A 26,403-nucleotide genomic window follows, 5' to 3' on the forward strand; every position below is an offset into this window, starting at 1 on the left:
CATACCAAATTTATTACAGAAGTTATTCATTTTAGTTAGGAAATCCTGCAGGCTTGTACTGGATTTATTTAGGAGTATAATATCATTTGTATAAAGTAAAGAACTGAGCTTAGCATCTCCAATTTTGTTATCAGGTTTAATGTCACTTATCTTATAATGATCTATATAGATGATGAAAAACAGTGCAAATCGTGTGCATCGTTGTCTCACTCTTAATTTTATATCAAACCATCTTCTTGTACCTCCTTCAACTCCTGTATATCCCTGCAGATTTAAAATACCAATATAGGTTATACATTACTCAGTATAATGTCCCATTTACAGCAATAATTCTAGTGTTTTCACATAGCTTTTCTCTTGGCATCTTGCCATATGTCTTTTTCAGATGCACAAAACTTAGACACAGATCCCCATCATATTACCATGGTTTCTCAAGTATTTTTTTTATAAAATACTTGAGAAACTGCATCTTTTGCATCTGAAAAAGACATATGGCATCTTGCCATATGTCTTTTTCAGATGCACAAAACTTAGACACAGATCTCCATCATATTACCATGGTTTCTCAAGTATTTTTTTTATAAAATAAAAATCTGATTCTGACAACCACTATTTGGACCAAACTCTAAGTACTATGAGAACTCTTCTCCAATCATTTGGAATTCAACCATGTGGCCAGGTCATCTGAGTTAGGCAGTGTAGCAACTATAAAACTTTTATCCCTCCATATTTGAGCATTTCTGTTCAGTCATCTATTCAGCTACCTTTCAGGTTTTTGTTGGGTTTTTGTACCTCAAGTAATTATATATATTCCTCATTGCATTCCTCTTGAATGTTTTCTACAACCACACTGTTAATGTATTCTTTTAGCAGTCTTTTAAAGTAATTACTCCAGACATCTTGAACACTTTTGTTTAATCAGATAATTTCCTAAATTCTAAAATGTTTCTAAACATATAATAGCTTTAATAAAATAAACATTATAACCCAATGTAAGATGTCACACTTACATTATCATGCATACTAAAAATTTATATAAAAATACTAGAAACAATTAGTACATATAAACAAGTGACCAGAGAGGTGGGGGACATTACGTTAATTACTGTGTATACGTTGGAACAATGCTTATGATTGGTGCCACGTTTTGTGGCATGATGTGTGTCACATCTCAGATCCCCAGTTGTTAGATTTTTGATGAAAGCAGACCAAACTTGGTGTAGGATTAAGCCTTGATTTTTATTACATCGCATGGGGATCTGGAACATTTGCAATCTGGAACTTCTTTAAACTTTATTATAAAATAATTATGATCAATATATGTGGCTTTCTTTATGGTTTCTATATATGGTTTGTTTCTTGCCAAACTATGTGGTGGCCTGTGTTTGTTGTATGGAAGGCTAATCCTGATTTATGTTATCTTCCTTTTTTTAAACATTTTTGTGTGTTCAGACATGCAAATTTCACTAGACCTTCCTATCTGGCCTACATAGCAAATTCCACAAGAGCAATGAATTATGTAAATTCCTGTTTTTTCATGGGGGAATGATGTGGAGGTTTCGTTGGATGCAAGAACCTCAGATCTTAAACATTGGTAAAAACACCACTTTAATGTTATAATTGTGAAACAATATTGTAACATTCTTGATTTAAGATAACCTGATTGCATTTTTGAAATCTTTATGTAAAGGAGCTGTTGGAGGCATATTAAGATTTTTGTTGATTATCTTTGATTTGCACCCATTGAGAGGAGCAAGAATATGTCACAGGTAGTGCTGTTCTTCACTCCTTTTTTTTTTTTTGGCATACTGGAAGTATTATAGGCTTTATCTCATAAGGTTTGTAAGCATGTAAAAATCTTTCATTTGTGTTAGGTTTTCTATATACTGAAAAGATCAATCTTTTTTTCTTCGTTTATTTTGAGAAGAATGTTAAGGAATGGTAATTTTTTATAATGTTTCAGTTCAAGAGAGAATTTTATGTTTGAGTTCAAGCTGTTCAGATAATCTTTAAATTGAGTTAAGTCATCCATTGCTCCTGGCCAAACAATGAAAATGCCATCCATGTAACATAAACAAGTTTGTTTTTTGTTGTAATAATTTTCGACACATTCTTCTTGAAATTCTCCCTAAAGAGATTTACTGGGGCCTGGCCATGAGAGGAACCCATGGCAAGTCCTTCTGTTTGTTCCCATTGTGAAATATGAAAGTGTTGCTCATAAAGGTGTACCTCATAAAAGGTGAAACTGTTAGAGCAGCAGTTTATTCAACAGATCTAAAGGAATTGTGTGTCAGGTCGTGAGATTGTTGTTGTAGAAGGAAGCCAGAATGTGAGAGAAAATAGTGGTTTGATAGGAAATTGCGATGTTGTACACGATAGCAATGAGAGTGGTGATGAAAGAGAGAGAAAATGGTTTGAATGATGAACAAAATGAGGAATTAGTTGTAATGAGTGAGATCGCACGGTTATGCGGAGTAATATATAGGGCGAAGCGGCAGTTGGAGTGACTGCAAAACTCTTTCCCGAGCACCTCGGCTAATGGAAATAAGCAAATGTATGAAAGGAAAAACAAGCGTATGATTGGGAGTGTTTCAGAAATTAAGGAAAGAATGTTGTATAGTGACTTGTTAGTAAGAGAGGTGATAGAAGAAAGTTTGACTCAATCATACTTACCAGGTGTGAAAATTAAGGATGTAAGTGAGAGTATTAGAGCTCAAGAGCAGAGGGTGAAAGAAATGATAGTCATGGCAGGAAGGGAATGATTTGAAAGGAGATAAATTAGATATGAGAGAGGAATTATTAGAGGTAGCGAAAGAAAAGAATGACAGAGTTGGGATAATGAGTCTGTTGCCATGGTATGACAGAGAAGAGTTTAGAAGGAGGGCCATAATTGCAAATGACTTTACGCAGGTTTATGCAGATAGTGTGGTGTGGAGTTTGATGGGCGAAAGGATTTGTACAAGATGGGTGGCTTGCATTTGAATGGATTTGGTGTGCGAAGACTGGAACAAGTGTTGCTGAATGAAGTGAAAGTGGATGTGCAAAATCAGGGAAATTAGAACTATTAAGGAGGGGGAAAGTGGATATACAAACATCAGTGAGGCAGTTGAGTGTAAGAATACAATGTGCCTGAGCCAGTACGATGGACAAGAAATCAGAATGGAATAGTTAGTATAGCGCATCAAGATAGGAGTGGGACAAATGGACCTCTGCATTTCATGTATACTAATGCCAGAAGTATTAGGAACAAGAAGGAAGAATTTTTGGCCTTGGTTGGCTCTTCCTGGCTACAGGTTATTGCCATTAGTGAAACATGGCTGACAGAAGATGATATAGTTAGTGGGATAGAATGTGTAGGGTATAGTGTGTTCAGGAGGGACAGAGAGAATAAAATGGGGGGAGGAGTGTTATTGATAATAGCTGATGAACTGCAGCCAAGGAGAATAGAAGTTGTATTGCAGGATAGTGAAAAGAGCTCATTTGAGACTATTTGGTGTGAGATTGAGACTAGCAGAACAAAATATATAGTTGGGTGTTGCTATAGACCAGGTGATGGAATAGATGGTGGAGATAGTATGCATAAACAAATTGATGAAATGAGTGGAAAGAGGGTAATTTTTATGAGGGATTTCAACTATGGTAGCATTGGAAGGAGGAGAAGACACATGGGAGGACGGAACTGGATTTTATTCAGTTATTAAGGGATAACTATCTGAGATACTCAAACCCCTAGTATCTTCCATTACATGGAAGATACTAGGGGTTTGAGAGTGCTTGACCTAGTAACAGCATCTGAGAATTTGACTGTAATGAATATGACATGTTGCCACCTATTGGTGAGAGTGATCATAAAGTGTTGACCTGGTCTTGACAGGTTACGTGTGGAATTACCGTGCTGGCAAGTCTGACAAGCTTAGGAGATTGTTTGGTTCTGTGCCAGACATGTAAAACTGCAAGGGCTGGATGTCGATAATGCATGAGAAGTGGTCAAGGATCATTTGCAGGAAGTTATGGCTGACTGTATACCTAGAGTCCGAATAGTAAATCAAGTAGAGGTTAAATGGATGAATAACACCATTAAGCTTGAGTTGCAAAAAAAAGAAACAACTGTGGAAGGAATTTAAGGAGAAAGGTGACCTGCAGGCATACAAACAGTATAAAGCTCAGGCCAGAAGGGTAACGAGTGTGGTAAGAAAAGCAAAAGCGGATTATGAAAGGAAATTAGCCATTCAAGCTAAAGAGAATCTCAAACAGTTCTTTTAGTATGCTGCAAGTAAAAGAAAAATTGTACGTGGCAGAATGATTTTAAGGAATGCCAATGGTAGGGAGGTCACTGAATCAGTCGATATAGTGGAATTACTGAGTGAGCACTTTGCAATAGTATATCATCCAGGTGGTGACATTGAAGGAACCATTAGTTTATACGGGAATTGTGGTGAATGAAGTGGAGATGAATGGTCTATTACAGAACCTTAATGTGAATACATCTGTGGGATTGGATGTTATACCAGCACGGGTCTTACATGGAGTTGCTAAAGAATTGTCAGTGCCCTTGACCATATTGTTTAATCTGAGTCGCGGGTCTGGTTTAGTCCCAAAGGGATGGAAAGAGGGGAAAATAGTTCCACTGCATAAAGGAGGATCCAAGACTATTGTTGCAATTTACCGACCGATCAGCATATCAGGAGTCGTGTCAAGCTTTTGGAGAAAGTAGTCAAGGGAAAAATACAGGAATGGATTGATGAAAATGAGATACCGTATGGGGGACAGCATGGTTTTGTGAAGGGTAGATCATGCCTCAGTAACTTTCTCAGGTTTTATAACACAGTGATAGCTGAACTGGATAAGGGTAATGGGTTCACAGTGATACTGCTGGACCTGGCTGAGGCCTTTGACAGAATACCACACGGAATTCTAATCCATAAACCACAACATATGAGAATGGATATAGGGTTGGTGAGATGGATAGGAGGGTGGTTAATGGAGAGATATCAGAGAGTAGTTTACTCAGGAGTAGAGTCCAAAAGACGGCCTGTGACTAGTGGTGTGCTGCAGGGTTCTGTTCTTGGACCACTGCTGTTTTATTTGTTCATTAACGATATAGGGAAGGATCTGAGAGGACCTGTTCATTTGTTCACTGATGATGCAAAGTTGGGTAGGGCAATAGTGAATGCAGAAGTTGTCAAAATTTTGCAGGATGATTTGGATAGATTGGTGGTCTGGGCTAAGGAGAATGGATCAATTTATTGTGGCAAAATGTAAGATTATGCATTTTGGGGTGAAAAGATTAGCAGCAGTATATCACATTGGTGGAACTGTACTCCAGGAGATTGAGGCCAGGGACTTGGGAGTGGATAGGGAGTTGAAGTTTAGGGAGCACATTGCAAAAGTGGCTAAATCAGTTCATCAAATCACTTGGATGCTGAAGAATACTTTGATGAGCAGAGACAATCAAGTTATTGTTCCTCTGTAACAAGTTTTGATAAGACCCTATCTCGACTACTGTGCCCAGATTTGGTCACCTAGGTTTCTTCTTGATGGAGAGGAGGTTGAGAGGATCCAGAGGCGAGTGACCAAGATGATAGCAGGTCTATGGAATGAATCTTATGAGAACAGGATGAAGATTTGTGAGCTGCAAAAATTGGTTGATAGGTTGAAAAGGGGAGATATGATTGAAACATTCAAATTGCTGAAGGGTTTCTATAGGATTAATTCAGAGGATATTTTTGAGAACTATATTTTTGAGGCTCACTTTCATTTGAATGGAGCTGTGAATACCCACAATTACCAGTATGGGCTAAACTTGCATGCAATCCAGCAAATTCCTTTGTATTCACTCAGAGTTATTGTCTGGTGTGGGTTTACAGTTTTGTTTATCATTGGAGCATTCTTTTTTGAGCATTTACCAGTGAGGTCTCTGACCTATCCAGTTTCTATCAGTAGGAATCGTGATATGATAAACAATTTTGTTGTGCTACAGCAGTGCCTTTGCATGGATTCAGTCATTTTTATGCAGGATGATGTCTCCTCACACATCCCTCAATCTGTACAGGAGGTTCTTTAAGAACATTTCATGGACGTCAGAGTGATCAGCCGTGCATTTCTAACTGTATGGCCACCTCCTTCACCTGAGTTGATTCTCTGTAACTTCTGTCTTTGGGAAATTCTCAAAGACAGGGTTATCAGGATCATCCTGATAACTTCCCATTACTGAAAGACAGCATAAATCAACATGTGCAGTTGGCTAGTTGCATTCTGATATTCAGCAGACTGTGCAAAGGATGCAGTTTGTGGCAATGGCAGCACATTGAGCAGAACAGTCCGTGAATGTAATTGAAGTGAATAAAAACAATCTAGGGGTGCTTAAGGGTCAAAGCTGTATAACTGAGAGGAGACCTCCACGTAGCCTTTAAAGGAATGCGGAGAACCGACCAGGGCTTCTGACCTAATGTCCAATCCTCACCTTCTCGTGGTGCACCCAGTTGGGTATCTACTTTGATACTGAACGAACGAGGATGGGCTGGCAATTTGGGATTTAGCCGACCAAATTGTATTCTTATTGGTTAAACCAAAATAAAAAATGATGGTACAACATGACAAAATTTCATGCCGGCTGGGGTGTCGCCCGGTTAAACAAGGCCCCCGTTGTTTTCGCCAGGGAACCAGGTCGAACAGCGAAAAGTCAGCTACTGGAACAAATCTGAAAACAAACCCCAACTCAACATCACCAGAGTTAAAGATCGGTACTATCAATGTAAGAAGCCTGAATGGCAAAGAAATGGAGCTAGCTGAGGAATTAGATAAGTACCAGATCGACATAATAGGGGTGACTGAAACAAAAAAGACCAAAACTGGTGAGATCTTTCTGAGCAATAAATACAAAATGTTATATTCAGGCAATAACAATCAAGGAAAAGGAGTAGCCATAGTATTCAACACAAAATACGAGGCTAATCTTCTTGAATGGCAGTCAGTCTCAAGTAGAGTAATGTGGGCAAATATGAGAATGGGGAACTGGACAATGAGACTTATTTGTGCCTATGGTCCCACAGAAGGTTCTACTAAGGTAGAAGTGGAGGAATTTTTTGAGGCTTTAGAAAAAGCAACTGACACAATGAAAAAGGAAAAGTTGGTCCTTGTTGGGGATCTAAATAGTAGAGTAGGAAATGATTGTGAGACATACAAAAATATTTTGGGAAAATTTGGAGAAAAGAGCAAAGCTAATAATAATGGCAAATATCTGTTGGATTTCTGCTCAGGACGTGGACTGGTTATTACTAACACCATGTTCCAACATAAAAATGTGCACAAATTCACATGGAGAGAAGAGGCTAGGAATAAGAAAAGTCTCATTGACTATGTTATTGTTGATAGTGATGTTTTCTCCCTGGTGCAGGACACCAGAGTGTACAGAGGATTTGAAATTGGAAGTGATCACTATTTAGTCTTGAGCAGGATAAAATTGAATTTCATATTGAAAAGAATAACATATAAGAAAGTTTTAAAGCGAATAAAAGTTGAGCAGCTTTCAGATGTAAACTGTAGACTAAAATACAGAAATATTATTGAAAAGAAAATGAAAGAGTTTGAGAACAGGAATCAAACCTTGGAGATTCAGTGGCAAACTCTGAAGGAAACATTGATTGATTCTGCCAGAGAGGCATGTGGTGAGGTTGTGTGCAAAGAAAAAAAAATCAGAACTCCCTGGTGGACACAGGAAGTTAAAGAGGCAGTGAAGGAAAAGAAGAAAGCATATCAAAAGTTCCTGGCAAATAAGTCAGCTTTTACTCTTACAGAATACAGAGACAAATGTAAGGAAGCTAAACAGTGTGTAAAACTAGCTAAACAAAAGTCATGGGAGGACTTTGGCAAGAATATAGAAAATAAATATCAAGAAGGTGGCAAAATATTCTGGAGGTTGTTGAAGAAGCTTAGGAATGGAGGAAAGAGTGCTGTAAAAGGAATTAGAGATGATAAAGGTGAAATGAAAACAGGAGAAAAAGATATCCTTGAAGTATGGAGTAATTACTTTGAAAAACTGCTAAATGAAACAAGCAGTGATGACAGCACAGTGATAAAAAACACTGACCAGGCATGCAGTCAGGAATACATATCCATACTTGAAGTAGAAAAAGCCATCAAAGGCTTGAAATGTGGAAAGGCAGCAGGAGTAGATGATATTCGACCAGAAATGCTGAAGTATGGTGGTATAAGAGTTTTACAGTGGCTGCACTGCATAGTTCAGAAAGCCTGGACAGAGGGATGAATTCCCGATGATTGGAGTAGAGCTCTCATAGTACCCATATATAAAAAGGGAAATAAACTGAATGTGAGAATTACAGAGGTATTTCCCTACTGAGTGTTCCTGGCAAGATCTATGCAAGTATACTTGAGAAACGGTTGAGAAGAATTGTGGAAGAAAAGCTTGGTGAAGAACAAGCTGGATTCAGGCCAAATAGAGGTTGTGAGGATCAGATCTTCACTTTACGACAAATAGTCGAGAAAGCATGGGAATATAACAAAGATCTGTATTTAAGTTTTGTCGATTTGGAAAAGGCATATGACAAGGTGCCAAGAGAGAAGCTATTCAATACGCTGCAGTTATATGGTGTCATTTGGGCATTATATCAAGCAATACTTAGTCTTTATTTGAGTTGTGAGTCAGCAGTTAGAATTGAAGGAAGTACAGGAAGATGCTTTAATGTTAAATCTGGTGTGAGACAAGGATGTACATTATCCCCTCTGTTATTCATTATCTATATGGATCACATTATGAAGGAATGTGGTATTAAACCTGATATCAAAATTGGAGATGTTAATGTCAGCTCTTTGCTTTATGCGGATGATGTTATACTTCTAAATAAATCCGCTACAAGTCTGCAAGATTCTCTGACTAAATTGAATAGCTGTTGTAATAGATATGGTATGAAGGTCAGCAATAAAAAGACAAAGACAATGAAAATAGGCAGAATCATTGAAAATGTCAACTGTGTTGTGAATGGAGAACCTGTGGAACAAGTAAAACATTTCAGCTACTTAGGCACAATTTTTACTGAAGATTATTATTATTATTATTATTACGGGTATCTCCATGGAGTCAGTAGACTCATCGCGGGAGACCCAAACTAGCAAAACAATATCTGTCATATCTCTTCTTGAATTCATTTACAGACGAAGAGCTCACAACTAAGTCAGGCAATGAATTCCACTCATTCACCACCCTCCAGGCAAAAAACCTTGTTCTGACACCTTTGTTAACCACACTCTTCTTTAATTTCCAGAGATGACCTCTTGTTCTTCCATCACTTTCACACAGCTGAAACATTTCCCCTGCATCAATCCTATAAAAACCTTTTAGTAATTTGAATGTTTCTATCATATCCCCTCTTCTTCGCCTATCAACCAATCTCTGCAATCCACAAGCTCTCAATCTATCAATGTAGGGAGCATTTTTTATATCACTCACCAACTTGGTCACTCTTCTCTGAACCCTCTCCACAGCCTCCTCATCTCCAAGGAATCCAGGTGACCAGACCTGAGCACAGTAATCCAAATGTGGAAGTATCAATGCTTTATAAAGGGGAATAATAACCTCTTTATCTCTGGATGTCAGTGTGTTCCTCAACAACCAAGTAATCCTATGTGCAATCTTGGACACCTTAGCAATGTGTCCTCTGAACTTCATCTCCCTATCTACCAATACCCCTAAGTCCCTAGCCTCATCAATCTCTTGGAGTACCTTTCCATCGATGTAGTACAAAGCTGGTAATCTTTTAATCCCAAAATGCATGACTTTACACTTTTCCACATTGAACTGACATCCATTTTCTTTTGCCCATTTTACCAGCTTATTTAAATCCTCCTGCAAACTTTCAACATCAGCTTGATTTTTTATTGCACTACACAACTTTGCATCATCAGCAAACAACTGAATATCTCCCTTTAAGCCGTTTCCTATATCATTTATATACAAATTAAACAACATTGGCCCAAGCACAGAGCCCTGAGGCACACCACTGGTCACCTGCCTCATTCTGGACTCGGCTCCTCCATACACCACCTTATGGTATCTCTCCCTGAGCCATTCTCCTATGCATATCACCAATTTAATATCCATTCCCATCTGCTCCAATTTGCGTAACAGTGTTCTATGGGGTATCCTGTCAAAAGCCTTAGCAAAATCCAGAAGTACCACTGTGTAGCCAGTTCCTTTGTCCAACTCAGATGTTATTCTATTATGAATAGTTAATAGATTGCTAAGGCAGGATCTACCTTTAACAAAACCATGTTGGCCTCTATAGAGTATCATATCCTGATCCACCCATTCTTGAATTTTGTCTTTAACCAACTTTTCCAATACTTTTACCACTACTCCCGAGATGGTGATTGGTCTGTAATTCAATACCGCAGTTTTAGAGCCACCCTTATGCAAAGGAACCACTTTGCCTAACTTCCACTCCCTAGGGACCATACCAGAGTTCAAACTTAAGTTAAATATCCAGGTGAGAGGGGTTGACAATTCATTTGCACATTCACGCAACACCCGAGCTGATATTCCATCTAAGCCTACCGCAGTGTTTGCATTTAAGTTTTGAAATATATTTAATATCTCTGATTCTTTAGCTTCAATTCTCACATTAGGTATTGCTGTAGGTATAGAGATATCCTCACTTGGGTGATAGACTTTTGAAAAGTGATCACTCAGTAACTCGACTATTACATCTGATTTTGTCACCTCAATACCATCAGCACCCACTAAGGTTATCCTTCCGAAGTCATTCTTCCTCTTACTTGCCACATAGCGGAAGAACTCTTTGGGATTACCCTTGATCTCTTTGGCTAAGGTCTTCTCATAATCTGATTTAGCTTTTCTTACTATGCTGGTAACTTTCCTAGCTTGAGCCTTGTACTGCTCATGGGTGTCCTGATCGCCTTTCTCCTTGTAAATTCTCCATAACATTTTCTTTTTTTGCAGTTCAAGCTTGATACTACTGCTCATCCATCTAATGCCTGCCTTGTTTGACCTCCTAACCATGGGGACACAATCTGATATTGCTTTCCTCAGATACCCGCTGATTTTATCCCAAGCACTGCTAACATCTTTCCCTTGCAATATGTTCTGCCATGGGATGGCTGCAAGCTCACTCCGAAGCTTGTTATAATTGCCTAACCTGTAGTTCCGTACATACCCCTTCTTAATAGAAAAATCCACAGATTTTGCAACCTCCCAAGTCAACACCACATGATCGCTTTCACCAAAAGGTAACGAGGACACCTTACTTATGCATATAACCTCTGAACCAATAACCAGGTCCAACACTCTCACACCACGTGTCCCTTCAGTTACGTGCTGTTTCAAGTAATTATCTCGTAGAAGATGTATGAATTCCATTTCCTTTTTGCTACGTGATATTTCCTCCTTCCAATTGATATCACCGTAATTAAAATCCCCCATAATAATCACCAAGCCTTCACTCATTGCACTAAGTTGCTGATGCATGAATTCAATATCTCCCCCCGTACTCCCTGGCCTATAGCAGCATCCAACTGTATATTTGGTTGCGTTGGTCGCTATTTCGCACCAGACTGCCTCAAATGAACTCTTATTCACATGTCTATCATCATGATATACTACTTTCTTTGGCTGCAACACATCAGCTATCATCAACAGTACTCCTCCCCCTGTTCTATCTGCTCTATCTTCCCTGAAAATAGTGTACCCATCACATTCAATTCCAGTGACCACATCTTCTGCTGACAGCCAAGTTTCACTAATGCCTACAACTTTTGGTGAGATTTCACTGACTAATGCCAAAAATTCTTCTCTCTTATTTCGAATGCTTCTAGCATTGGTATACAAAAATTGCAGATTCCCTCTAGATCTTGTACCGGCTTTAGAACTGATATATAAGTCATTAACTACCGTAGTCCTATGCCGATTTTTATCCCCTCTCTTCTGCATTTTATTCAGCCTATAAGGATCAATAAATACACAATCAGTGCTAAAGTTTCTCTCTCTTACACTCAACCTTTTCAATATTAGTTTCCCTGCCCAATAACTTCAACCTGTTCAGAAAACAATAACTTCTTCAATCGCTTATGTCCTTCCATGTTAAGATGCAGTCCATCTCTAGCATACAACTGCCTTTTTCCTTCAAACACACTCCAAACATCAACAAACTCCAGACCTCTTTTTCTGCACATTCTTGCAATCATATCATTCATTATCATTGCTCGTCTACTTAACTCGTAATTGTCAAAACGAGGCAGCACACACACTATTCTCCCATTGACCCACAGATGGTAAACTAAATATAGAAATAGACAACAGAATGAGCAAAGCTGGTATCGTGGGAAGTCAATTGAATAAATTCATATGGAATAAGAAAGAAATTAGTCAGAACAATAAATTAGCTGTATACAAGACTGTGTTCAAACCAATTTTAACTTATGGATCTGAGAGCTGGGTCAGAAATAAAACACTTGACCAAAGACTAGAGACCGCAGATATGAGAATCCTGAGAAAGATTAGAGGCGTGAACAGATGGCATCAATGGCAATATCATATTAAAAATGAGGATATTAGGAAAGAACTTGACATTGTCAGCATCCAGGAATGCGTTAGCAGAGCTAATCTCAGATGGTATGGTCACTTAAATAGAATGGGAGAAGAAAGATTAGCAAAACAAGTGTTCTCTGCCAGGTTGGCAGGAAAACGACCCAGAGGAAGACCAAGATATAGGTGGATTGATACGGTACAAAGTGCCTTAGACGATAGAAATATAAGATCTGATAATGTTGGAGTCTTGACAAGTAACAGACTGATTTGGAGGAAAATTGTAGATAGGAAGTTAGTAATGATGTAATTTTTTCATGTAGTACTGTCATATCCTGTACACCCCTTGAGGGTACATGGCAGGAATTTGATGATGATGAAAAACAATCTATTATTTATGCTTGTGTTGCTTTTCTCCTTACACACACAGAAAAATTACATCTACATTCGGTACATCATATAGCATCCCTGGTGGCAAATTTTGGAAACCTCTCCTCAAATATTGCTTCTGCATAGTAGTAGTAGTAATTTATGAACCCCACATGGATGCACGATGTAAAGTTTCACAGTATTTGGATCACTGGGCAGCACTCCACAAGGTTTAAAGAGAAATACTTTAATTATGATCACTGTCTATTTGGTTGGATTGAAGATTGTATCGCTTGTATAATTTTGAGTCCAATAATATTCATGTGGCTGATAGAGGAAGAAAAGGAGTTGACAGTTAAAGGGAAGGAGAATCGTCTTAATGGTAGTAGATGAATTGTGTCTTTATGTCAAAGAAATGATTTAAGAGGCAACTATTTGAGACTGTATGGTGTTGAATTGTACAAGATTTTTGATGGGCTGTTGCTTTTGGTTTGAGGCAGTATATAAAGTGATTATGCAGATATAACAAATTTTTGAGCTGCAACACTTTTTTTTTTTAAGAAATCAGTATGAATACGTAGTTTGCAATCTCCCATCTTGTATTAAGTTCACATTAGGGAAAGATTGCTACTAATGTATCGATTGTGGTAGTTTATGAACCCCACATGGATAGACCTGATGAAAAGAGTGAGGAATTCTATGAAAACTGACACATTGTTTTGGACTGGCTACCAAGAACAGACATACTTTACTTGTTAGAGGACTTAAATGCAAAAGTGAGAAAGAGTATGTGAGTTAGGCCTGAGTGTGGCTTGTTTGGTCTGGGTGAACGTATCACCTGTGGTGAAAGATTGTTGGAATTTGCCCATGCTAACAGATTAATTATTACCAATACCTGCTTCAGAAACACCCACATTAAACATATACTTGGATATTTAACACTGATGATAGGTCAAGGCACCAGATTGATTACATCCTGGCTCTCCAGCAGTGGAAGACAAGCATCTCTGATGTGCATACTTGTCCTGGAGCAGATTTGTGGTACAGACCATTAGCTAGTAAGAGCCAAAGTAAGACTAAGACTCCAAAAAATTTCAAGTCAGGCACATCCCACTAGACTGGATGTTAGAGTAATTCCTAGTGGATTCTTAGAAGAAACATCAACTTGGTTGGATGATTTTTTTGGAGACCAGTGAAGAGAACTCACCAGAAATCTTTGGGAAGGAGTCAAGGTGATCATACAGGATACAGCCAAGATGTATATCTTGGCCCAATAAGAAGACCAAGAGACCCATGAATATCAGATTGAGCATGGAAACTGATCAAAAGAAGACAGTTGGAAAAACAAAGAGACAGAGGACGGAAGAATATAAGAGATTACCTTGAAAAATTAAAAGAGCCATCAAGCAGGGCAAGAAAACGTTTTATACTAATAAATGTGAAGAGAGAGAGTTGAAGACGAGGAAGCACAATTATAAAAGGATGTTTTATTTAGTTTGTGACCTAAATCACAAGTTTAAGCCTAAATTGAATGTCATCAAAGGCAGTATGGAGATTACTAACAGAAGAATGGAAATCAAAAACAGATGGAAAGAATACTGTTAGGAACTGTACAGCAGAGTGGATAAAGAAAATTTGAAGAAGCCCTTCTCACCAGGAAATTTTTGATTTGCAACCTCCTCCACTTAGGCATGAAGTTGAAAGAGCAGCTTAACAGCAGTAATGTCACAGATGCAGATGGAATCCCAGCAGAGTTAGTTAAGGCCACAGTGGATGGAGGGATAAGAGTGTTGGGAGACAGGATCATGGTCTGGAGACTGGAAGAAGTTGGTTTTCATAGAAGAGAGATGAAGGTTTGCTAGAACTATTAGTTTAATATCTCATGCAAGCAAGATTTTATTGAAGATCATGCTAAATTGGATTGAGGCCAAAGTTGAGGTAGAGATGTCTGAGGAACAAGCATGTTTTAGGAAATGTAAGTCAGGAAGTTTGAGTAACTGGGATTCATTAATAATGTGAAGAATTGCTATTCAGAAGATGTCAGAAGAAGATAAGGAATGACTAAAACAACAATCAGAGACATTTCTTAAATCTGGAAGGATGGATCTATCTCCATGGGAACAAAGTTAGGATTTTGGATGCTGTTATTTTTCCAACAGCGACTTATGAATGTGAGACTTAGAACCTAAAGAAGTCAGATGAGAAAATGATAGCTGCTTTAGAGATGTGGTGTTGCAGAAGACTGTTGAGGATATCATATACCGAAAGGCATATAAATGAATGGGTGTTAAACAAAAATCAATAGAACTTTAAGGCTCCTTAAGGATATTGACAGAAGAAAGTTAAAATATTTTGGACACATTGATAAGATGGAAGGAGGACTTCTGAGAACAGTAATAGAAGGTAAAGTTCCTGGAAAAAGAGTCAGGCATAGACTGTGAATGAGATGGATGGATGATGTATGTGGAGGGACTGATCTTCAGAGATTTGAAGCCTCCAGAAAAGCATATAACAGGGCTGCATGGCATGGCGTGTCAGTGGCACATCACCAAGCATTGGAGTGACCATATAGCATATGTGGATGTCCAATGAACAGATGATGATGATTAAGGAAAGATAAAAGAAAATTGCTTATTTTATAAATAGACCATTTCGGTGAAAGCTTTGGAACTTACATGTTAAGTGTATGCTATTTCAGGCTCTTGATAATTCTCTCTAGGGAGAGCAATGTTAGTAGTCTTGCTCAAAGCACATGTTTGCTTTGTCCAGCAAGTTGATTAATGTAAAATATGCAGAGCATCCATCTCTTTATTATCAAGTTTGTACTCAGGTCTAAAATGTACATATTTATGACTTTCCTTGCATTATTTCCTTCATTGTTTATGCTTTTCTTTCATATCCTATTTTATGTATGGAAATCTGTTTTCTCCTGTTAGACCCTTCTAATGTCATTAATGTATAGATTGACAAGAATGGCACAAGACACTGGTCACCTTAAATCTGGCAGATTCACCCCACCATATACCACTTTTTGATATCTGTCTGTCAACCATCCACTGATCCAAGTCAAGAGTTTATATTCCAATCCCATAGTCTCTAGTTTATGCAACAGTCTTTTATGTGTTGAAAGTTTATTTTTCACTTGGTTAGAGTATAATAAATTTAGTTTAATCCTTTATCCAAGTGTGAGCAAACAGAGTTTACGCCTGAAAGTATCTTCAGGACTGGGTTGGTAGCTTGCTCCACCTTTGCAATGAGTTGCCCTGGTGTTGTACCACCTTAACCCAGTCCTGAAGATACTTTCAGGCGCAAACTTTGTTTGCTCACACTTGGATAAAGGATTAAACTAAATTTATTATAGTCTTTTATGTGATATCCTATCAAATGCTTTAGCAAAATTCGACATTATCACAGTGTATCCATTCCTTTTATCCAATTCAGCTGTAATATTGTTATAAAATAGGAGCAAATTGCTAAAACTGTGCCTTCCTTAAGTAATCCTATATGCTCCTTGCAGAGTACAGCTTGTTTGTCTACCCATTTCTGGGTGTGAGTTCTTACTAACTTCTCTAAAATCTTTGATGTTTTAGACATAATAATAATAAATTATGTGTGTGTGTGTGTGTGTGTGTGTATATATATATATATATATATATAGAGAGAGAGAGAGATAAACAGTCACATCATCATCCAGACCAACAGTATGGTATTCTAAAAACACTTAATACACAGAGCCAGAGCAATTTGTCTTAATTATACAGCTCTTTCCACAGAACTTAAATATCTGTGCCATACACTCTTGGCCAATGGCACTCAAAATAGATAAAATATTACATAGCACATTACTTCTCCCTCCTCTAACATGCAAGAATAAAGCATCACTATTCCTATTCCCTATGGCAGTGGTACATCAGAAAAGATAGCCAAAGTGCTAATAAAAGATGACCTTCATACCACATTCAAACCACATGTTAAATTAGCAACTCTTATTCACTCTTAAGGATTAACTCCATCCTCTGTCATATCTTCACATACCTATTTCAATCCCCCTTTCACAGATGTTCAGTTTCTGCCTTGTGCCTCCTCTACAGATACTTTCACGGACAGCGCTCTGCTGAATTGGCCACTATCATTCCTCTATTCTCCTCTCAAATTATTAAAAACTAGAGCCACTGCTAACCAAAACCCCTTTGCAGTCCATCTTGAAATACACCAAACCAACTTCACTGCCTCCTCCTTCATCCCATCTGCTTTTGTCCTTTGGAACTGTCTTCCCTCACTATGCCTTCCTCAAAGATTATAGCCCTCAGCTGTTCAAGCAAAATGTGAACAGATTCCTCCTTTCTTCTTGCCCACATACAGTACTAATGTTCTGTAGATCTTGTGGCCTTTTGTGTATGGATCACATCATACAGGAATACATACAGGAGTGTACGAAGTTCCTTGTGTGTCTGTAGCTTGGCCTAATATGGGCAGACAGGAAGACCAGTTAATTTGCCTTGGAAATCATAAACAATACATACAACATTCATAATACATTCATCATACAGTCCTGACTTGTCATATTATGACAAGTCAGGACCACACTTTAGACACCCCTTCACACAGGATTTGATTGAAGAAAACCAGTGTGCTATTTAGAAGTCATTACAGGTCAGAAACATTATTTTAAGAGTCAGCCATGGCTATGAAGAATTCTAACCTGAATAAGCATGGTTGCTTTAATTTGCCAAAAATTTGGGAGACTGTCATCTTAAGATTAATTCCTACATAGCTGTAATACTCCTTATTTATTCCAGTTAATAAACATCTTTTTTTATAAAATAGTTCATTTGGTGTTATTAATACTGTTAAGTTATGAATAATGTTCAACACCTAAGCTTGTCTATTAGATTAATGGCTCATGCAAAAAGTTAAGCAAGTTTGAGCACGATTAGTAGTTGGAAGGGATTCAATCGTTCAATGATTGGCACACTCTCCTCGATGAGTCTTTGTACTTCCTGGAGGTATCACATAATAATAATTATTATCAGTAAATGTTAAGAACACAACAGATCTATAGGGTGATTTCTTCACATCAGAAAGCAAAACACAGGATTGAATGTGAGGCCATTAAAGATTTGGATTGCATAATAATTCATCAGGTTGTTATGCCATCAGTCTTGCTCTGAGAGGTCATAATCTCTGAAGTGGTTTTAATATTTATGAAAAATGAGTTCTGAAAATCTTTACTGAAGTTTATGCAGTCTATTTGAATACAAATTTCTCTATTTGAATACAAATTTTTTTTCTTCTGTATAATAATCTATTACATATTTTTTACTTCTAGTTTTCCTATCATTTATGGAGGCGTGTGATGTATGCTTTCTGGCTCACTGTCATCATCTTTTCTATGTTGGTTCTTATCCTCATATATACTTACCAGTTTAAAAATTTTCCTGAGTACTGGAATGATTATCTAAAAGTGTCACCTGAGCTGTAAGTTTCAAAGCATAAATAATTTAAGTTATTATGATATTATATTTTGAGTTTTCGCTTTTATAATGCCATCTCTGGTTCATACTATGCTCCAACCAACAGGTGTGGGTTTCTAATCTCACTGTAATAGTGGATATTTAGGAGTTGTTTTTTCTGCCTCTTGATATTTTGTCTTGTCGTTTATCTAAAGACTGGTATATGTAGTGGATTTATTTAATAGGATAACATTTTCTTCATAAAGTAAAGAACCAAGTTTAATATGTGAAATGTGGTGTGAAAAGTTTCATATGTGGTCTCTTTTTCTTATCAGATTTATTTTGATTAATTATGAGTTTACATGTTTACCTGTGTTTATATGTATGTGTGTAATTGTTATAGGAGTTGTGCAAATGTATAGCTATTTTCTATTTAGTATAACTGATTGAAGGGTAGAGCAATGTAATACTCAAAATAGCAGCTGCTTTATCTCTACTGGAGCTGCACTTCAACTTTAAGTATTTCATAAAGCATGTTATATGCGATCTTTAGATTACTTAAGTAAGTTGTGGACACATGGCAAGAGAGTGTGTCAAAAACATGATTTCAATTTATCAATAAAATCTATTTATTTTATTATTGTTTTTATGTGGCTTCCACTCATGAAAGGTTCATTTGTAAACCTATAGTACATTTGTACTATTGCAGGACTAAGTTTTTTTTTCTATTTTTATTATTTATATATTTATATTTTTTTACTTATTTTTTACATAATTTATATTTTTTACTTATTTTTTACACACATGCATGTGTGTGTGTGTATTCCTGAAGATTATCTTAATGTAAAGGTTGAAATGTAAAATTTCAATGCTGTTCAAGTTTTATTATCTCAGATATAGTTAAGTCCATAAATATATTATGAGTTTTCAAATAGTGTTTTTGAGAAAGGAACCAGGAAGAAGGACTGGAGAGGAGAGGAAGTTCACAAGTGTTGATTTTTTTGGTTGTAGTGAATAATCCATAAGTAAGTGTGAATGTGGTAGTACAGAATTTGAAAGTATTGTTAGAAATGATGAATCAGAAGAGTGTGAGTTGGGTATTGCATAGCTATAATAGCAGATTGCTGAAGAAAGGAGTGGTGATTGTGAATGATGTAGTGTTTAGGATGTGTAGGAAGAGGTTGTCCGTGCAGTTAGCCTAGTGGCTATGCGCTTCGCAACCATATGCCTGGGGAAGAAGTGACCTAGGTTCATTTCCCATCGATGACGTGAGGAGCTTAAGAATCTTCCTCAGCCATAGCCAAGTTAGCCGGTCTTGGGCATGGACAGCAGGGTTTTTTCTGCCAGTTTATCTGGGGTTTTTCATCCCGCAAGTAGGCAAACTGGTCCCCGTGAACACACAGGATACAGCCATTGGATATAGTATGGGAAGGAAGGCAATGGGAAACCACCTTGCTCATAATCATCTCCCTAGTATGGTAGCACATAGCTACCCCCCCCCCCCCAGCCGTATGGCAGAAGGGAATAGATATATAAGAAGAGGTTTGAGTTTGTGGGTATTTGTGATAAATTATTTGAATGTAAGGGAGCTCTTTGCTGGATATAGTCTGCTGTAGTGAGAGTGGCATTGTGAAGCTAGGTGGATTGCTGTTGAAGAGAAGGAAGACTTCACAATACTACTATCACTTTATTGATGTTGAGAGAAGAAGGTAAACTGTTTTCTAGCAGAGAAGTGACAATAGTTGGTAGGGATGGGGCGTAAGGTAAATGGTGGTATGAGAGGTAAAATTTCATGATAGTCTTATTGGAAGCAGCAAAGGCATGTGTTTTGTAGAATGACAGGGTAAGGAATTGTGGAAAATAAAGGGGACAAAGGGTTATGTTTGTACATCCAATACGAGGCAAAATAACAGGAATGAAGAACAGAGTTTATGATCATGAGAAAATCAGTTGGTCTGTAAATTATTGGAATCAGTGAGACATGGTTGACATGATCATGTACTGATGGAAATAGAATTATGGATAGAGCATTTTTTGAAAAGATAGAAAGGGTAAAGATGGGATAGAATATTACTGATGATCTCAGAAAAGTTGACCCACGAGGTGGAATTTAAAGGAAACAGTGATAATATCTTATGTAGAGCAGAATGATTCTGAAATATTCAAGCATTTGAAACTGTTGAGTGGCAGGCACATGATGATAATGGGTGACTTTAATTAAAAAAGTATTAAAAGAAAGCTGGATATGTAAATAAAGACTGAATTCCTTAAGCTGCTTAGGAATAAGTATGTTACAACAGCTGAGACAGAAGTTTTGGATTTAGTAATAGTAGTGTCTCATGGTATTAATCAGTGAGATCCTTGTGATGCTGCCATTTGGTGAGTGTTCATACCATTTGACATGGAAATTGGCTAGACACTGCATGCTTCATAGAACAAAAAAGGGATGTGTAGAATTACAAAGAAGCAGACTATGACAAACTTAAGGAAACAGATTGTGATCTATAATAAATTTAGTTTAATCCTTTATCCAAGTGTGAGCAAACAAAGTTTGCGCCTGAAAGTATCTTCAGGACTGGGGTAAGGTAGTACAACACTGGGCAACTCGTTCCTTACCCCAGTCCTGAAGATACTTTCAGGCACAAACTTTGTTTGCTCACACTTGGATAAAGGATCAGACTAAATTTATTATAGTCTAACCAAGTGAAAAATAAACTTTTAAGATTGTGATCTGTTTTGACATGATCAGGTGAATGGGAGAGAAATCACTGCCCAGAACTTTAAATTTGGTTACTGATGGTAATGTCAGATTGTATTATAAAAGTTAGGAGGAAAAATAGAATGAGATTGAAATGGAGAAAAAGATATTATGGAGAAAGGGTAAAGAATTTGATACACCACAGTGGCAAGGGGAATACCTTCCAAGCACATGTTTGGAAGGTGACATGTAGTAAAAAAAAAAAGGAGAAAGTGAGACTGACTGAGGCAGCAAAACAAAATTCTATACCAATGTACAGTGATTTAGCTAGTAAGTGAAAGATCAAATATGAAAGACTTTTTTTTTTACTTTTTTTTTTTATATACAAGTGGAAATGATTCAGTGAGCATTTTGTCAACATTTCAAGTTAACAGGATGAGAGTAGTGGTGAAATAATAGAATAACGTTTTTAAATATTTGCCCATGCACTCACAAACACAAGAAATCCCAAGATCCATTGCACAATGGTGCAATATGTGAATAAACAGTTAGAAAGAAGAAATTTGTTTAATGTATTTCTTGAAGAGTTGAGGATTATATATAGTCATTGGTGGAGTGGAAACATTTTGGGAAAAACTATTCCAAACATCAGAAGTACAAGGAATGAATGAAGAGGATGAGAAGCTAGTTTGATAAGTTTAAAGCTGAACTGTATATGGTTGTTGACCAACAGCTGCTTGTTTTTGTACATTATTTAAGGAAATTAGAGGGATGCTAGTGGCCAGTTCAATGTAGCTGTGTTTCATGCAAATAATAACAGAAAAGGCAGTACAGCAACCAAGTATCTATGAAAAAAAAAAACAGCTGGAGGGAAAGGAGTCAGAGTGTGTGTGTGTGAGAGGGGTTATCAGTTCAGCAAATAGCTCTCTTCAGGTTATTCTAAGTACTAAATCTGAGAACAGTATTCTCTAATGTTAGGCAGATTTCAGATACATTAAGTATTAGGAGTTGAGTAAGAGAATAATATTGTTTAGAATGAAAAAGAATTTGGCACACCACAGTGGCATGGGGAGTAATAAAGCACTGGCTAGGAAGACGCCATAACATAGTTAAAAAGGATAAATCAGTATATGAGGTGAGACTGACTGAAGCAACAAAATGAAATTGTTTAGAACTGTGCAGTGTTTTGGTTAGTAAGTGAAAGGGCAAATATGAAAGGCTAACTTTTGCCAGTCTTTCATATTTGCTTTTTGAATGCTGACACGAGGCTATGGTTGTGATATGTTTACTGAGATAGCAAGATGAGAAAGTCGACCCAAGGAGAGAAAAATGAACCTGCTTGGCAAACAGAATATTGTCAAGAGTGATGGAGAGTGAAGCATAAACTTCTTCTGGGAAATGAGAAAGGATTGTGTTTTGGTGGCACTAAAACTCACCACGTTATTCTACCCCAACTTGAGAATAGCAAGGAGATGAGTTTTGAAGGCATTGTATAGAGGGTCTTGAAGACTGAATCATGAACACTGCAAGGTTTTCAGAATGAAAATGGAGAGTACTGTCATCAGCAAAGATATAAATAGGATTGGATCTCAGAGAGAGAGAGAGAGAGAGAGAGAGAGAGAGAGAGCTGGTAATCCACTTACAAAGAGTAGTAGGAATATTATGAGATGGTAGCTTGGTAACAAGGCCATGATATCAGACTCTCAATCAATGCTTTGAAATATCAAGAGCAACCACTTGACTTTCACCAAACTTTTCCATGTGGCCTGTATGCAAAGATGGGTGAGGTTAGTTAGGCGATCTGCTGTGGAGCAAGAATGGCAGAATCCATATTGGTGATCATTAAGTTATTGGTGAGTCACCAAGTAGTGACCAGTTGACTGTGGATGACATTTTCCATTATTTTTGAGGGCACTAGAGTGATAGTTTGATGGCTGATTTCCACCCCCCACCCCCTCTCTCTCTCTCTCAAACTGATGCCAGATGAGAATGATACCAGATTAATATTATTTCTGTGAAGCACTAGTTTTTAATATAACTGGAAGAATACCTACGGGGCAAGAGTATCAAAGCTATTGAGTATTTTTGTCATGTATTCTTGGCAAAAGATCAGAGGAGACATGCAGTAAATAGTTCTTGGAATGGCAGAAGATTTGCTTGTCTACACAGAATTTTTAGGAAAACAAAACTGATGTTGAAGGTCTCCCTTGTATCATCAGGATGTGAGAGAGGTGGTAACATGGAATGACAAAAGTCATGTCCCACAGCCTTGGTGAGGGATAACACATGACTAGCACAAAATATATTGCTGGTTGCTGCTATTGATCTGGGTATAGAGGGAGATGTGGATGCATTTAGATTGGAAGGAGGAAAGGGCACATGGCAAGATGGAAGTGGAATTTATACAATTACTTAAGGATAATTACATGAAACAGCATGTGATGGAGGGGACCAGGAGTTTGAAAGTGTGTTGGATATGTAATAGCATTGGAAGATCTATTCATAATGACAAACTCTATCTCTGATTGAGGAAAGTGCCATGCAGTCTGTCAGGATTAGGAGGATAATTGGAATGGGGATTAAATGAAATGGTTGCAACATAAAGAGGAACTGCAAAGAGAGAGAGAGAGAGAGAGAGAGGAAAAAAAAACATTGTATTGCTCATGAGCAATACAAACCACAGGCGAGAAGGATGATTAGTCTAGTAAAGAAGACTTAATCAGATTATGAAAGATAGCTGAGCAGTCCAAAATAGATTGAAAAGGGGTTTTTGTTATGTAGCAAGTAAAAGAAAGAATGATTATGGAAGAATAGCTTATATCAGTTGTAATTGTAGGAAAGTGAGAGAAGCAGCAGAAATAGTTGAGCTGCTAAGCCATCACTTTGCAAGGGTGTATCATCCATGTAGAGTCTTAGCAGTTACTGATATAAGAATCGAGATAAATGAACTGGAGGTGTTCAGCATATTGAATGAAATCAGTCTGAATTATGTGCTACAAGAATGTACAGGAGAAATGGCAGTACCTTTGACAAAGTTATTTAATCTAATTCTTGGCTCTGGCATGGTTCCATGGGAGTGGAAATAGGATAATTACATAAAGGTGGCTCCAAGAGAGAGAGCCACCAGCTCAAATTGCAGGCCACTCAGCATCTCAGGAGTGGTGGTTAGAGTATTGGAAAAAGATAAAAAGAAGCATTTTGGTTAAAGATAAAATTCAGGAATGGGTGGATAGGAATATGACACAGTGGGCAAGAATGGCTTGATTAAAGGTAGTGTTGGATCATAGCTTCTACCCAGTCAAGTTTTATCATCTTACAGTTCTCTCTCTCGTTAGTATTTAACTAGTTGTAGGCTGATATATCATCCAAACATGAAGAACATTTATATTATACTGCGCCACTCCACGTTCTGAATTGCAAGAGCAACTTAGATAAATCAATCTTCAACTGTACTAGGTTATCATAAGCTGATTTTAGGCCGAGGTTTTTATTTTTATTACATAGGGTTCCTGCTGAGATTCGTATTATTTTAATGAGCAGTGCAATGAAACAATCATGCAAATACAAGATTCAATTCAAACAAAATTATTTAATGCAGTGTCACATAAATTACATCATAACACAGCATTCCAACAGGGTCATTACAATTAAACAAATACAAAACTCTCATTAAGATTCTAGCATACCACTCAGCTGAGCTCAAACTTTATAATTAAAGATTATATTTAACAGATCTTATCCTTCTTGTTACAAAGGACTTCTATCATAACTTTACTCTGATCAAGGTTATATTTCAAAACATTTAAATATCAAATAAGTTCAAGATATTCAGAATGAATACAACTCATGCACCATCAGGCATTCATTTGTACTTCTCTAAGCTCAGTCAATCAATTTTAGTTCTTGTAAGTTCGAGATTCCTAAATTACAACAAATAGACTTCTCAGTATTCTTGTTCAGTCAATGAACACCTAATTCAATAATATAGCATTTATCACTTGGAGAGGGGAAAAGTCTTAGCACATCACAGATTAAATCTTGACCCGCTGAATGCAGCAACTAGGAACAATATATTATCGGCAGAATTAATTTTCATTACTTCTCACTAAGTATAGCAAAGGTAATCTTACCAGGATATAGCTTCATCACATCATAGGGAGATCAAACAACATTTTTAAATTCCTTGCTAACTTTTACTTTGTAATAACAAAGACTTAAAAGACTCTTCCACTTCCGCAACTGATTTATAGACTCGGGAGAATATAACCTTTATGCACTCGGTTTAAATTATCTACCTATTTCTTCTTTTTCTTATACATATTATCCTATTTCCTGCACTATTCCACTTCTAGGCGTTAGGAAGTTTTGGTATAAATCCAACTCAGAAAAAGGTAAGTTAAAATACCAAGCGATTTCCGGTTCTTTAAATTCCGTTTTCGGCACGTCAAAATTCCCTTCCAGTTTCCAGCTACCGTTCTCTATCTTCCCTATTCGATTCTGTTTTTTACTTTTGTTTTCGTATACACTCCTTCCTTTTTCCCACCAGTAACTGGTTCTCACCGGTTTAGCTCACATCAAACTTGTTTTTCCCTTGATATATAGTAGTTCACGCTCCAACACGTGCCAGGAGAAATTTGCATGTTTTCTCACAACAACCAATCAAATGATCTTGCAAAGAATCTTCTGGATATATTAAAATTACATGCATTACAGTTTCTTATAATATTATTAAAGGAATAAATCAAATAAAATAAATGACATTTTAATACAGAGCTTTTTCATATCTATAATATATTTTAAAATTACATAAATAAAATTAACTAACAAAACTCAAAAGGATTACACGAATAACATTTTATAAGCAAGAGACTAACAAAATAAATTTAAATAAATCCTGCTTATGATATGGTAGGTCATGTTAATTATGAATGAAGTATTATTAATTATAATTATCTTCATTCACAATTTAACAAAGGCTCACTCTTTCTCTAAAAAATTTTTCTTTAAAGAAAAATTTTTCTATTTACATAAATCTCTGGGAGGTTTCAGATAGTGCCTAGTCTGAATAAAATGTAATTTCTTATTACAGTCTGTGTATTTATTTCTCTCTGCTTTTCCACTTGAATTGTTGCTGTTTTTATTACAGGTAAAAATTTGATTGCTACACTTATAGTGTGATAATGTCTTTTCAGGCCGAAGTTCTGTTCTCTGTCACTAGAATTGAGTCTTAGTTGTCTTATGACTCGATGATTTGTTCTATTGGTAATCCCTTTTTGATCACTCATTCCTATGTAATTCCTTCCTTTTCTCACATTTCTAGTTCTGAA

At 37.0% G+C, this 26,403-nt stretch overlaps 1 protein-coding gene across 3 annotated transcripts in view; it reads left to right on the forward strand.

Moving 5' to 3' along the window:
* The window catches only part of Piezo (piezo type mechanosensitive ion channel component), a 1,325,935-nt gene that overhangs the window by 385,372 nt on the left and 914,160 nt on the right, over positions 1 to 26,403 (forward strand). For all 3 annotated transcript variants that reach the window (XM_090398322.1, XM_090398324.1, XM_090398323.1), the window contains one exon: positions 18,255 to 18,403. In XM_090398322.1, coding sequence (XP_090254448.1) covers positions 18,255 to 18,403 — 149 coding nt within the window. The remainder of the gene's footprint in view (positions 1 to 18,254; positions 18,404 to 26,403) is intronic.

This window comes from Typopeltis vanoorti, chromosome 9 (assembly GCF_054136105.1).
Source record: "Typopeltis vanoorti isolate ZY-2024b chromosome 9, IOZ_Tvanoo_1.0, whole genome shotgun sequence".
NCBI classification, from domain to species: domain Eukaryota; kingdom Metazoa; phylum Arthropoda; class Arachnida; order Uropygi; family Thelyphonidae; genus Typopeltis; species Typopeltis vanoorti.